The sequence below is a fragment of the Salvelinus namaycush genome, chromosome 3 (assembly GCF_016432855.1).
Source record: "Salvelinus namaycush isolate Seneca chromosome 3, SaNama_1.0, whole genome shotgun sequence".
NCBI lineage: Eukaryota > Metazoa > Chordata > Actinopteri > Salmoniformes > Salmonidae > Salvelinus > Salvelinus namaycush.
In genome coordinates this window covers 27,883,405-27,898,847 of record NC_052309.1, presented here as the reverse complement: position 1 = coordinate 27,898,847, position 15,443 = coordinate 27,883,405, and the positions used below count along the sequence as shown (strand labels likewise).

Below are 15,443 nucleotides of genomic sequence, written 5' to 3'. Positions count from 1 at the left end.
GAGGGAGAAGTAATCTCTCATCTTTGTTGTTGAGAGTGGTAGGAATTGGGTGAAAGAGGCAAAGCGACAGACTTTGGCGAGGTTTCACTCTCGCCAAAATCTGTCAAAAATAACCCCAATGCGTTTCTATGCATTTATTTTGAACCTAAGCTTGTCGCCTGCCTTCCCAACTTTGGGATAACGACTCCCATTGTTAGGGCGGAGACGTGAGCATCTTGTTATTATATACAGATCTCTGGTGTAAATGGGAAGGTGGGTTTCCAGGGTTAGAGTAGTGCAGAAATTGTCATATGCTGAGGCAGTGAAGAAAGTAGAGGAAGATGGGTCAAGGTGGGGTAACCTGAGAGTAGTGGTGTGAGTAGTAGATCTGTACCAGTACAGAGGGATAGGCCAACAAGTGATATGTTTCAGTAAGATTGGATTTTTAGCAATGGTTATCAACTGTACTGCAGGGATGGAACGTAAGTCATAGAAAATTGAAGTTGTGGTGGCAGCTGCAGAGAGGTATTTGGATGTGCGAGACTTGACATCAGAAGTTACAGGGTGTGTTAAGTGGTGGTGTTCCATCCTTTCAGGTTGTTGGCCTGAAGTAGGACTAAATAGATTTAAATAGTGGAGTAGGGTGGTGTTTTTTTGTGAGTGTAGTGTTAGATGGTAGGGTATTTGTAAAAAAAAAATAATAATAATTAACCAAAGTATAATGGAGTTGTACTCCAGTCTAGTAGGTTGCGGTAATGAAACAATTATTGGATGCCAACCGCCGTTAAACCTCATCGAAGAAGAAATAAGAAGGCGCACATCGCAGAAGAAGCGAACGAGACCAAAAATACAACATGAGAACAAGCGGACATAAACGCTCATAACGAAAAATACAAAAAAACTAAATTATGTGATACATGCATTTGGAATATCGCTCAAAAACTTACATTTGAAATAATCGATTTCATTCGATATATTGCCCAGCCCTATGGATAGGGTCTAGTCGCGAAAGTGCAGACACGAAACATCGGAACCATTTTGAGAATTGTAAACATTCGTCATTCATGCTTGGCAGTGCTCGTTTTAGCTCAATTCTCAATGGCAGTGGTGGGCTACTAGCTAGTTAACCGAATAATTATAGAGAGACAGTGAAATAAAGACTAATTTAAAATCCAATACTTTTTTGGTATAAGGAAGGGATCAGCATGATGCAAAGCAAAAGCTAAAAACGTGCTTGCTTATCATAGAGATAATCATTTAGCGCGAGCCAAGTTACTCCCCACGGAATTTCCTCTTTGACCGACCTTTCTTTTTCTTTCCACAACAATTAGTTGAAGTTGTTATGATGTTGGCGTGTCAACGATTTGTGAGTGCTGTGAGGAACTCAAGGACACTATCACGACATGTCACTACTTGGTCTCCGGTTGGAGCAGCATTCAATGCCCAGCAGACGAAAGTTGATTTGTTTCAGAAGAACGTGGTGAGTCAGCTAACGTTAGCGGTTTGTTTGCGGACCCCCATAATACCAGAGAAGAGGTTAACTAGCGGCATAAAATCCCAACCTATATTCAATTTCCTCATTGTCAAAATCACCCATAATTGTATTCACTAGAAAATACTTGCTCTTTTATAAATGTGTCAGTTGGGGTTGTTGTAATGCTCAGCCTCGAAAACCAAGAGTTGGCCACACAGACTTTTGACATGGCATTGTACGTGCTATATTTGCACAGGGATTATTCGGGGTTCCAGGGTTGAGTACTCCGGCTGGTTTCGAGGTGGCTCAGCAACGAGCGCTCAGGGAAACAGAACAGTTGGTAGAAACAGCCTGCAATAACCCACCAGGCGCCCTGACCGTGGAGACCTTCGATCAACTTTCTGACAGCCTTTGCAAAGTGGCAGATTTGGTAATGGCTCACAGTCACACTCAGAGATCATTGGCATCATTGTTGTTGTCAAGCCAAACTCCTCCCTGTTGAATATGATACACCCTTGATGTTGTATTTCTTTTCTTGCAGGCAGATTTTGTCAAAGTTGGCCATCCAGACCCTGCCTTTCGGGATGCTGCTGAGAAGGCATGCATAAACATTGGCACAGTAGTAGAAAGGTATGAACCCTCTTCCGTAGTTTCTCTAGTAAAGTATTACACGATGTCAAGCAAAACACTTTTTGAATACATTCTTTCTTTGATGTTTTCTCTTTTTTTGCCCTGATAGGCTGAACACTAATGTTGAACTGTGTAGGAGTCTCAAGAACCTACTAGATAACAAAGAGGTTCTGGATTCTTTGGACCCAGATACAAGGCATGTACTATTATCTTCTCTTTATTTTCAGTTCAATCATTTATTTATCTTCCTGTTTGTACGATGAGTAGCAGTGCATTTTGTCTTTTGCCTGACGACTCAAACTGAATTCTTCCGCTGCTCAATGTTTGCTACATATTTCATTGCAGAGAAGAAACTAATGTCCGTGGGCGTAGTGTTTGGCCGGAGCAAGGAGGTTGGGTAGACAGGCAATCTTGTTTTACTGATATTTCGCAATACATTTTGCAGGAGAGTAGCAGAACTGTTCATGTTTGATTTTGAGATCAGTGGCATTCATCTGGATGAATCAAAGGTGAGTGATATAAATGACATTACTAGCCTATCACTTACACTTCATGGAATATATTTTTAAATCAATAATTGTCATGTACACATTGATTATTAGCCTACTAAGCCACATCCTCAGGGAAGTATAACCACAATGTGAGCTTAACCTAAACAGCACCTCTGTTTCAATGTATGAATCTTTTTCAAAGAGAGGGAAGGCGGTGAGCCTCAATGTCAACCTGCTGGATCTGAACAATGAATTTCTAAATGGCACCCACCTGCCCAATAGGATAGAGAAGACGGCCCTGCCAGAACACATCCGACACTGCTTCTCCATAGACGGCAACTCCATCCAGATTGGAGGTCTCCATGCAGATTCTCCTGATGAACTGGTGTGTGTGTGTGTGTGTGTGTGTGTGTGTGTGTGTGTGTGTGTGTGTGTGTGTGTGTGTGTGTGTGTGTGTGTGTGTGTGTGTGTGTGTGTGTGTGTGTGTGTGTGTGTGTGTGTGTGTGTGTGTGTGTGTGTGTGTGTGTGTGTGTGCAATCCAGAGGTTTATCTATACATAATTAGTGGTCTTCCAGCTACTGTCCCATGGTAGGAAATGATATTGGGCATGTTGGTTTGCTGTGCAGTAGCCTATAGATATAATATGCTTGTCCTTTTCTCTTAGGTGCGGGAGGCTGCTTATAAAATCTTTCTCTTCCCGAATTCAAGTCTGCTGCTTTGTCTGGATGACCTGTTGACTTGTAGGAATGAGCTAGCCAAATTAGTGGGCTATGAGTCTTTTGCACACAGGGCTTTAAATGGAACTATGGCCAAGACTCCAGGTAAAGTACTCTGGCTGTTTACCTCATTTCTTTGTGCTCTGCTGCTTGGAAGAAATATTTTATGATTCTTCAAACAGAAGTGTGTACTATGCTGTGTTGACCAGTGTGTTTAGTATGTTTTTGTTTTGCAGAGACTGTCATGAAATTCCTTGAATTGCTGACAGACAAACTCTCGGACAGGTATGGTAGGAGTCAGTGAGCCAGACACTGGCATGAATCCTGTACAACACATCAATGTTTTGCCCATCTCAAACATACTGTAAGTGTAGCACATGCTCACACATTAATGTCCCTATTCCTCAATCCAGAACTGCCAAAGATTTTAACCTGATGAGGGATATGAAGATGAAAATGAACTCAAGAAGCACCGTGAGTCATCTTATAAATGCGTTTAAGTAGCTCTCATGGTTCTGACATCCATGTGTAGGAGATCATGACAATCCTTCTGCTGTTTGATGTTTCAATGTTTTTTTTAATCTAAGGAACTCATGCCATGGGACCACTCCTACTTCAGCAGCGCTGTGCGGGCAGAGAGGTAAGATACCTATACAAAGGTATACAGTACTGTAAACCTATGTGTATATTCTAAGTGGAAATAATATAACTTGTCAACAAGGAATCGTTGGGAATCTCCTAAAGAAACTATTGAAAGGTTGACGGGAGTACCTGAGCTTTATTTTCTACTAAAAGGCCTCTAGAGGGGGCTTGTGTATTGCTTAACATTATTCGGGAAACGGTCTGTAGTAACATAGCCTTACGAGTGTCTGTGTATGTTTGTGTGTGCAGGTATAAGATCGATCCCAGCCTGTACAGTCCTTACTTCTCCTTAGGGGCCTGCATGGAGGGCCTCAACATGCTGTTCAGCCAGCTGCTGGGAGTCTCCTTCCAGAATGAACAGCCCATGGCAGGAGAGGTGTGGAGTGAAGAAGTCCGCAAGCTGGTGAGAGAACAGTATCTGTCTGTATGACACTCAACACCAATTTGTGGGGGCTCCTTTGAGTGAACCAGCAGAAAATGTAATAGTTGCTGCTTGGCTTTTTGTCATTTTAAGGCCCATCGTTTCTGTTGGGGATGGATTTTATTTTAAGCAGTCCTAAATGTCAGTTGGTTCTCTTAACAGGCTGTTGTCCATGAGACCGAGGGTCTTCTGGGATACATCTACTGTGACTTCTTCCGAAGGCCTGACAAACCACACCAGGTAAGACGAGCTGCTGCAGAAATACTGCCTAAATCCTCTGCGAAAGTAAGATACCAATGCTGATCATATCAAGGCTTTCTCTGTGCTCCCAGGATTGCCACTTCACCATCCAAGGGGGGCGTCTTAAGAAGGATGGGGAGTACCAACATCCTGTTGTGGTGCTGATGCTGAGCCTGCCCCCTCCCACACGTAGCACCCCAACACTGCTCAACCCCGGCATGATGGAGAACCTGTTCCACGAGATGGGCCACGCCATGCATTCCATGCTGGGACGCACGCGTTACCAACATGTCACAGGTAACCTGAGTCCAGGCCAGAGCCCACTGCTTTAGGAGGGATTTCCCCTGTCCCTCATTATTGCATTGCATATGTTGCGCATTTGCTTAGCAGACACATTTATTTGCTTAGCAGACACATTTAGTGAACTACCATATGATTAATAGGCCTACAGTCTTGTGTTTGTATGACCTACGATACAGTGCTAGCATGGCATGCTATCGCGAAAACATTTTATGACATAGTACAGTTGGTAAACAATCTGTTTTGTGAGAGACTCATCTTCTGACTGGTCTTTTTCAGGAACTAGATGCTCCACTGACTTTGCTGAAGTCCCCTCCATCCTCATGGAGTTCTTTGCCACAGACTATCGGGTGGTAAATCAGTTTGCACGGCACTATCAGACCGGACAGGTGGGCAGCTCAAGTTCATACTTGTCCTCTGTAACTTTCCCTCACACACAACACAGTCATTCTTAAGATTATGTCATCTATATGGAGTAGCAGTAGTTCTTGAGCTGTTTGTCTATTGCTGTGGTCCACAGATACAGTAGTGTCCGAAGCTGTCCTATCAGACTGTCTGTTATAATAATGTAGACTTTGGCAGCCCTTCTTTTGCCCCTTTGGTATGATAATAGTTCTGAGACGCATCACTAGCTCTGCATAAGCTCTGAACCAAATGCTCTCGGCTGCACTTGAACACACGTTGGTTTTGTGTGAAGTCTTTTTTCATGATTTTGAATCAGAATGAAAGTCTGTTGATTAGACAGACTACAAACAGTCAAGCTAATAGCAAACTTTATTTAGCCAAATACTGAAGATAGCAGAGGTTCACGACACAGAAGACTCGATAGATGGGTGTGTTTTGTTTTTCTCAGAAATATTTTGTTCTATTTCAGCCCCTGCCCAAGAGCATGGTCTCTCGCCTTTGTGAATCCAAGAGAATCTGTGGGGCTGCCGACACTCAGCTTCAGGTATAGCCACAGTGGCAGTTTGTGTCGTTTCAGTACTTATTAAATAAAATGATTGGCGTGTTTATTTTTTCACAGGTTTTTTATGCTGCTTTGGATCAAGTGTATCATGGCAAGCCACAAAATCAGTCAACGACAGACATTCTAAAAAAGATGCAAGAGAAATTCTATGGACTACCTTACGTTCCAAATACTGTAAGTGCCTAGATATCTTAGTCTTATAGCACTGAAACTGTGGACGATGTACTGATCTGTGAATGTCAGATCCTTTGGGGGTAAATAGTAATTAGACTATTCTCTGTACTGGATATAAACCATCTGGTTTGTACCCCCCTTACTGTGTGAGAGAGAATTTCTATCCACAGAGAAACATAAAACAGAATAGAACAACCCAGAGACTATTTCTTCTCAACTGTAATTACAGTTGTGGGGAAAATTTGGACAATGATGATTTTCTCCCTGAATTGGCTTACCACCACAGCTAACCAATATCTACTCCGTGAGCCCTTTTTCTAGTAATTTTACATTCGTTTGTTGCCAAATAACAGAGCTCAGTTTTTCCCTGGGGTATGATAAAAGTAGTTTCCCAAATGTGAAAAGACCAATTTGTCAGAATGAAAAATTATGCTGTACTTCTGACTGTTTCTGATACTTTTTTTATTTACAGTTGCAAAATGTGGTGGTTTAATTTCAGGTGCAATTTACGTTAGTGCCTGGCCATACAAACCAAACTGCATTTGTTGACTGCAGTGATCATATGGAGCCACTTTTACCCCAGTCTTAGTTTAGAACATGTTTGGAACTGTGACACTTAGCAAGTCTTTTGATAGGTCCTTATCTGTCATTGACCGTGAGAAGCAAAGGGGAGGGTTCCCACTGGATTTGGATTATAACAAGTCACCACACAGACAGCCGAGCTCTTATCATTAAAATAAGACTGTGTAGGAGTTAGAAACAACTGGCCAGAGAGAGAGAATACACAGAAGCAGCATCATTTCGAAGAGAAGATAGGTACTGCACGTCTCACTTATGTTCTGTAGCCAATTTAGTCATCTTCTATAAGGTGGGTGGCACGTGGGAGAGAGGTTTGAAAAAATATTTTCAGATTGACAATGTTGCTTTAATACAAAATATATTCAATCGAAAATATGGAAGTGTCTTTCAGTGCTGGGGTTAATTCCACAAATGCAATTCAAATTAAATACCCTCCCTGTAAATTCCATTTAATTCAATTTAAATTCCAGTTCAGTTTTTGAATTAAGAGAATTCAATTCCTCTCAATTACAATGTTATATAAATTCCAATAATACAATTCCCAATTCAATATTATCCCCAACAATTCAACAAATTCAAATTGAATTCAATTCCCTCAGGATTTCAGGCTGATCATGTCACGCACTGTTCAGACAGCCTAGCTATACTGGAAATATATAAATACAAGTTGAAATGATTTAAAACAAATCCTGCAGCCCATTTTTTTATACTAACTACATGAATTCCATTCACTGGAATTTAATTGGAATTCAATATTTGAACATTTCCCAAAGATAAAAACAACAACATTAATTCCAAAACTTGAAGATTGTTGAAATTCGAATTGAAGTCAACGTAAATTCTCTACTTAATGTGTGAATTCAAGAATTGAATTTCAAATTCAAATGGAATTGACCCCAACCCTGGTGTCTTTAGATAAAGATGGGTAACTGGTATTCTTGTCCCTAGGCCTGGCAGCTGAGATTCAGCCACCTCATTGGGTACGGTGCTAAGTACTACTCATACCTCATGTCGCGTGCCATAGCCTCCATGGTGTGGAGGCAGTGCTTTCAAAAAGACCCCTTCAACAGGTGAGAGAAACTCACCTGACCTGACCCATGTTGTAAATGCAGATGTTTTATCTTCTCAAAAGTTATTTTGTCTGCCATGTGAAGTCTCTAACCTTTATTTAACCATGTAGGCCAGTTGAGAACAAGTTTTCATTTACAACTGCGACCTGGCCAAGATAAAGCAAAGCAGTGCGACACAAATAACACAGAGTTACACATGGCATAAACAAACGTGCAGTCAGTAACACAATAGAAAAATCTATATACAGTGTTTGCAAATGTAGTAAGATTAGGGAGGTAAGGCAATAAATAGGACATGGTGGCGAAATAATTACATTTTATCAATTAAACACTGGAGTGATAGATGTGCAGAAGATGAATGTGCAGAGATACTGGGGTACAATTAATTTTACAATTCATTCCAGTAATTGGCAGCAGAGAACTGGAAGGAAAGGCAGCCAACGGGAGAGTTAGCTTTGGGGATGACCAGTGAAATATACCTGCTGGAGCGTGTGCTACGAGTGGGTGCTGCTATGATGACCAGTAAGCTGAGATAAGGCAGGGCTTTACTTAGCAAAGACTTATAGATGACCTGGAGCCAGTGGGTTTGGTGACGAATATGAAGCGAGGGCCAGCCAACGAGAGCATACAGGTCGCAGTGATGGGTAGTATATGGGGCTTTGGTGACAAAACGGATGGCACTGTGATAGACTACATCCAATTTGTTGAGTAGAGTGTTGGAGGCTATTTTGTAAATGACATCGCCGAAGTAAAGGATCGGTAAGATAGTCAGTTTTACTAGGGTATTTTTGGTAGCATGAGTGAAGGAGGCTTTGTTGCGAAATAGGAAGCCGATTCTAGATTTCATTTTGGATTGGAGATGCTTAATGTGAGTCTGGAAGGAGAGTTTACAGTCTAACCAGACACCTAGGTATTTGTAGTTGTCCACATATTCTAAGTCAGAACCGTCCAGAGTAGTGATGCTAGACGGGCGGGCGAGTGCGGGCAGCGATCGGTTGAAGAGCATGCATTTAGTTTTACTTGCATTTAAGAGCAGTTGGAGGCCACGGAAGGAGTGTTGTAATGCATTGAAGCTCGTCTGGAGTTATGTTAACACAGTGTCCAAAGAAGGGCCAGAAGTATACAGAATGGTGTCGTCTGCCTAGAGGTGGATCAGAGAATCACCAGCAGCAAGAGCAACATCATTGATGTATACAGAGAAAAGAGTCGGCCCGAGAATTGAACCCTGCGGCACCCCCATAGACTTCCAGAGGCCCGGACAACAGGCCCTCCGATTTGACACACTGAACTCTATCTGAGAAGTAGTTTGTGAACCAGGCGAGGCAGTCATTTGAGAAACCAAGGCTGTTGAGTCTGCCGATAAGAATGCGGTGATTGACAGAGTTGAAAGCCTTGGCCAGGTCGATGAAGCCGGCTGCACAGTATTGTCTTTTATCGATGGCGGTTATGATATCGTTTAGGGTCTTGAAGGTGGCTGAGGTGCACAGATGACCAGCTCGGAAACCAGAATGCATAGCGGAGAAGGTACGGTGGGATTTGAAATGGTCGGTGATCTGTTTGTTAACTTGGCTTTTGAAGATTTTACTTTAGGGAAATCTCTACTAGCTGGGTTCACTCACACTAGTCTGAACATGACAGTGACAGAAAAATGACCACACACCCACATCACAGATATCACTGTGACATCAGGGGATTTGTGTTTAGAAATGGAGTATTGTTTTGCCTGGGGTGTTATGTTTTCTCAGAGCTGTTTTTTTTCTCTCTGCTCTTTGTGTCTCTGTCATGGGGGCTTGTAGAGTGGCAGACTACAGTCAGTGGCAGTGAAAGCACAGCTCAACCCACAGGAAAACCAAGCCAGTACAGTATTCAGACATATCCTTATCTGTCTGACATAAACCCCAATCCTATCTCTCTCTACCTCTCTGTCTCTGCCTATTCACCCCCTCTGTTTAATGTCCCCACACAGGGACATGGGAGAGCGATATCGAAGGGAGATGCTAGCTCATGGAGGTAGTAAGGAGCCCATGCTTATGGTGCAAGGTAAGGAGCTCACACGCAGTCACTATTTTTCTTGGACGCTACCTTCCTCCCTTTCTTTAGGGTTCTTGCACTCTTTTTCTCCTATTAGGTCCTTCCCCAGGTCACCACTCCTGTATGTATAGTACAGTGCCTTCAGAAAATATTCACAACTCTTGACTTTTTCCACTTTTTTTGTGTTATAGCCTGAATTTGAAATTGATTAAATGTTGTTTTTTTTATTGTCACTGGCCAACAACACACACTATCCCATAATGTCAAAGTGGAATTATGTTTTTCAAAATGTTAATAAATCAATTAAAAAGCTGACATGTCTTGAGTCAATAAGTATTCAACCCTTTTGTTATGGCAAGCATAAATATGTTAAGGAGTAAAAACAAGTCACATAATAAGTTGCATGCAATAATAGTACTTAACATGATTTTTGAATGACTACCTCATGTCTGTACCCCACACATACAATTACCTGTAAGGTTCCTCAGTCGAACACTGAATTTCAAACACGGACCACAAAGACCAGGGAGGTTTTCTAATGCCTCGCGAAGAAGGGCACCTATTGGTTGATGGGAAAAAATTTAAAAAAGCAGACATTGAATATCCCTTTGAACATGGTGAAGTTATTAATTACACTTTGGATGGTGTATCAAAACACCCAGTCACTACAAAGATACAGGTGTACTTCCTAACTCAATTGCCAAAGAGGAAGGAAACTGATCAGGGATTTCACCATGATGCCAATGTTGACTTTAAAACAGTTACAGAGTTTAATGGCTGTGACAGGAGAACTGAGGATGGATGAACATTGTAGTTACTCCACAATACTAACCTAATTGACAGAGTGAAAAGAAGGAAGCTTGAAGAGAATACAAATATTCCAAAACATGCATCCTTTTTGCAACAAGGCACTAAAGTAATTCTGCAAGAAAATGTGGCAAAGCAACTACATTTTTGTCCTGAATACGAAGTGTTATGTTTGGGGAAAATCCAATACGAAGCATTACTGAGTACCACTTTCCATTTTTTTTTAGCATAGTGGTGGCTGCATCATGTTATGGGTATGCTTGTAATCGTTAAGGACTGGGGAGTTGTTCAGGATAAAGAAGAAACAGAATAGAGCTAAGCACAGGAAAAATCCTAGAGGAAAACCTGGTTCAGTCTGCTTTCTACCAGACTCTGGGAGATAAATTCACCTTTCAGCAAGACAATAACCTAAAACACAAGGCCTAATCTACACAAGTTGATTACCAAGAAGACAGTGAATGTTCCTGAGTAGCTGAGTTAGTTTTTCCAAGTAGATTTAAGTAAAAACTATGGCAAGACCTGAAACTGTTTGTCTAGCTATGATCAACAACCAATTAGACAGAGCTTAAAGAATGTTTGGTAAGTGTTGCACAATTCAGGTGGGGATAGCTCTTAGAGACTTAGCCAGAAAGACTCACAGCTACAATCACTGCCAAAGGTGCTTCTATAAAGTATTGACTCAGATGTGAATACTTATGTAAATTAAATATTTCTGTATTTCATTTTCAATAAATTTGCTAACATTTCTAATAAAAACACGTTTTCACTTTGTCATTATGGGGTATTGTGTGTCGATGGGTGAGAGAATTTTTTTTATTTAATCCATTTTGGTTTCAGGCTGTAAAACAACAAAATGTGGAATAAGTCAAGGGAATAGAATACTTTCTGAAGGCACTGTATATTATCAACTTATATCATTTTGGCAAAGCCATCAATGCATAGTTTGTTTTGCTAGTGTATATGCCTGAGGCGCAGGCTTTGGCTACTTCAAACTCTTAATTATAGCTGTGTGATGATGGCAGTTGCTTTGCTTTTCCCTGGGTTTGGAAATGGGTAAGGGCTGCTACTATGCATCATGGCTCTCTGATGCCTCCCAGGTTATCCTGAAACCACCATATATCTCAAGACAGGAAGCTTTATTTGTGTTTAAAGGAAAGATTCACCCATTCCCCAGGAATAGATCGAATCAAATGTTATTTGTTACATACGCCGAATACAACAGGTGTAGACCTTACAGTGAAATGCTTACTTTCAAGCCCTTAACCAACAATGCAGTTTTAAGAAAATACACACACAAAAACGTAAGAGAATAACATGATTAAAGAGGAGCAGTAAATGACAATAGCGGGGCTATATACAGGGGGCACCGGTGTCGAGGTAATTGAGGTAATATGTACATGTAGGTAGAGTTATTAAAGTGACTATGCCTAGATAATAACAGAGTAGCAGCAGCGTCCTGGGCGGGAGGCAATGCATAGATAATAGAGTAGCAGCAGTGTATGGGGGGGGGGAGCAATGCATTTAGTCTGGGTAAACATTTTATTAGCTGTTCAGGAGTCTTATGGCTCGGGGTAGAAGCTATTTACGGGCCTCTTGGACCTAGACTTGGCGCTCCGGTACTGCTTTCTGTGCGGTAGCAGAGAGAACAGTCTATGGCTAGGGTGGCTGGAGTCTTTGACAATTTTTAGGGCCTTTCTCTGACACCGCCTGGTATAGAGGTCCTGGATGGCAGGAAGCTTGGCCACGGTGATGTACTGGGCCGTACGCACTACCCTCTGGAGTGCATTGCGTTCGGAGGCCGAGCAGTTGCCATACCAGGCAGTGATGCAACCCGTCAGGATGCTCTCGATGGTGCAGCTGTAATACCTTTTGAGGATCCGAGACCCATGCCAAATCTTTTCTGTCTCCAGAGGGAGGTGTTTAGTCCCAGAGTCCTTAGCTTATTGATGAGCTTTGAGGGCACTATGGTGTTGAACGCTCAGCTGTAGTCAATGAATAGCGTTCTCAGATAGGTCTTCCTTTTGTCCAGGTGGGAAAGGGCAGTGTGGAGTGCAATACAGATTGCGTTATCTGTAGATCTGTTGAAGCTGTATGCAAATTGGAGTGGGCCTAGGGTTTCTGGGATAATGGTGTTGATGTGAGCCATGACCAGCCTTTCAAAGCATTTCATGGCTACAGACGTGAGTGCTACGGGTCGGAAGTCATTTAGGCAGGTTACCTTAGTGTTCTTGGGCACAGGGACTATGGTGGTCTGCTTGAAACATGTTGGTATTACAGACTCTGACAGGGAGAGGTTGAACATGTCAGTGAAGACACTTGTCAGTGCATGCTTGGAGTACACGTTCTGGTAATCCGTCTGGCCCTGCAGCCTTGTAAATGTTGACCTGTTTCAAGGTGTTGTTCACATCGGCTGCGGTGAGCGTGATCACACAATCGTCCGGAACAGCTGATGCTCTCATGCATGTTTTAGTGTTACTTGCCTCGAAGCGAGCATATAAGTTATTTAGCTTGTCTGGTATTCTCGTGTCACTGGGCAGCTCTCGGCTTCCCTTTGTAGTCTGTAATGGTTTGCAGGCTCTGCCACATCCGATGAGCGTCGGAGCCGGTGTAGTACGATTCGATCTTAGTCCTGCATTTAATGCTTTGATGGTTCGTCGGAGGACATAGCGGGATTGGTGGTTCGTCGGAGGGCATAGCGGGATTTCTTATAATCTTCTGGGTTAGAGACCCACTCCTTGAAAGCGGCAGCTCTACCCTTTAGCTCAGTGTGAATGTTGCCTGTAATACATGGCTTCTGGTTGGGGTTATGTACGTACAGTCACTGTGGGGACGACGTCCTCGATGCACTTATTGATAAAGCCAGTGACTGATGTGGTGTATTCCTCAATGCCATTGGAAAAATCCTGGAACATATTCCAGTCTGTGCTAGCAAAACAGTCCAGCATCTGCTTCATCTGACCATTTTTTTTATAGACCGAGTCACTGGTGCTTCCTGCTTTAGTTTTTGCATGTAAGCTGGAATCAAGAGGATAGAATTATGGTCAGATTTGCCAAATGGAGGGCGAGGGAGAGCTTTGTACGTGTCTCTGTGTGTGGGGTAAAGGTGGTCTAGAGTGTTTTTCCCTCTGGTTGCACGTTTAACATGCTGATATAACATGCTGAATAATGGGGATCTGGGCCTGGTCGGGTTTCTGTATTATATCCCTCCCATCTGACTCATTGAAGAAGAACTCTTCGTCCAGTTTGAGGTGAGCAATCGCAGTTCTGATGTCCAGAAGCTCTTTTCGGTCATAAGAGATGGTAGCAGCAACATTATATACAAAACAAGTTACGAACAACGCAAAAAAACAAAAAAAAAATGTATGGTTGGTTAAGAGCCGATAAGATGGCAGCCTTCCCCTCCGGCGCCATCATGGACCATTGCTCAGAAATGCACAAAAACGAGAACGTTCAAAATGGGTGAATATTTCCTTTCATTTGTACACTTAATTCAAAGCCCTATTTATGGTGATACTTTGTGGAAACTCTCCAGATAGATTTTTACATCCATTTAGCAAATGTTGAAACTAGATGTTATTCCATCCACACACCCAAAAAGCTAAACCCACTCTCATTAACATTCCCTGGAGTCACTCAAAATTTTGGCACTGGCTCTTCTTTTTCATAGTCAGTTGCAGTGGGGCTCCTGTAGTCTCAGTTGAAAGATGGGCTGACGTTCATGATTTGTCGGTATTTGAAGAAGATCAAATACATTAACCAATGGCATTACTCTCCCATAGGGCCAAAGTGAGGTGTATATGGCTTTCAATTTCAATTGCTGTGTTAACTCGATCAGGCTCTGAGAGTTGACATGCATCCCTGGTAATTAACCTCTTAGTAGCTGTCAACATGACATGTGTACAGCCAAAGCTGAGTTGTTACAATACAGAACCAGCACAGATAATCAGCGGTGTATTGCAGGCCAATTTGACATGGACCTGGTTGGATCTAGTTTAATTTCTGTACATATGAATGAACTCAAACACAACGAATCCGGGTTAAAACAATAGCTCAATAGATAGAGCACTACAAATAAAATATTGAGATTTTCTTTCTCCCAGACAAGTTTCAAATTTGTCATTGAAGTCCTTTATCTAAATCTGTCCCCCTCTCTCCTGGCCTGTTCCATGGTTTGCAGGCATGCTTCAGAGCTCCCCTACCGTTGAAGAATTAGTGGACGCTCTAGTAGCTGACCTGGACACAGACTCAGTAACCTGCCGTGATGATTCCTCATGAGCAGATTGTACTTTTTTTTATTTTTTTTACCTACTGGAAATTAACACAGGAAATTAGGGGCAGGACCCCTCCCCACTTACCTCATCCTACGCTTGGCGATGTTGAATTTTAAAATTGATATTACTCTGCAGTGGCCTGATGAGTATGAGGGAATTAAAATATGAAGTGTGTATAATATTGTATTTGACTTGTGATGCATCCTTGTCTCATTGTGAATTATGAACCCTTATAAAATCCCCATGTTGCCAGTGCCAACCCTATATTGTCCTGTCTATTGTTTTTGTCATCTGAACAACTAGTGTTCTCTTACTTGGCTATTACTCTCTAACTCTATAGCTACAGGTTTCAGCTATTGAATGAATCACTCTTGAATGCTCTTTTTTGTGAGAGAGGCAGTCAGCAGCCTGATTAGTGAAACAAGTGAAAGAGCTGTGGGCCTGCCAGTGTTTTGACATAGAGAATAAGGGGACGGGGGATGTCTGAAAGGCTGCAGATAAATGACAGACTCACTAAAGCAATACGAGGGATAAGGCTCCGTGCTGGACTCTGGAAGAGCTCTGCTGTATTCTCTGGTTTTCCTTCATACTAACGACCACCATTAAAATAATGTTTAACACTTTGCTTGACACCCTGCTCGTAACGGCTTC

General features: G+C 42.2%; 1 protein-coding gene across 2 annotated transcripts; it reads left to right on the top strand.

Annotated features, from left to right (window-relative positions):
• Window positions 1-995: 995 nt before the first annotated feature.
• Window positions 996-15,051, top strand: LOC120045167 (mitochondrial intermediate peptidase-like). Of its 2 annotated transcripts, none has more exons than XM_038990114.1 (19): window positions 996-1,459; window positions 1,710-1,883; window positions 1,995-2,083; window positions 2,193-2,279; window positions 2,529-2,592; window positions 2,777-2,959; window positions 3,239-3,395; window positions 3,509-3,575; window positions 3,704-3,764; window positions 3,878-3,930; window positions 4,182-4,335; window positions 4,516-4,593; window positions 4,686-4,890; window positions 5,173-5,282; window positions 5,768-5,842; window positions 5,918-6,034; window positions 7,562-7,683; window positions 9,650-9,723; window positions 14,699-15,051. In XM_038990114.1, the coding sequence occupies exons 1-19, from the start codon at window positions 1,322-1,324 to the stop codon at window positions 14,794-14,796; spliced, it is 2,106 nt and encodes a 701-aa protein (XP_038846042.1). In that variant the 5' UTR covers window positions 996-1,321; the 3' UTR covers window positions 14,797-15,051. The 2 variants fall into 2 exon arrangements, with proteins under 2 accessions (XP_038846042.1, XP_038846043.1); XM_038990115.1 differs by having other exon boundaries at window positions 999-1,459; window positions 3,527-3,575.
• Window positions 15,052-15,443: the final 392 nt, after the last annotated feature.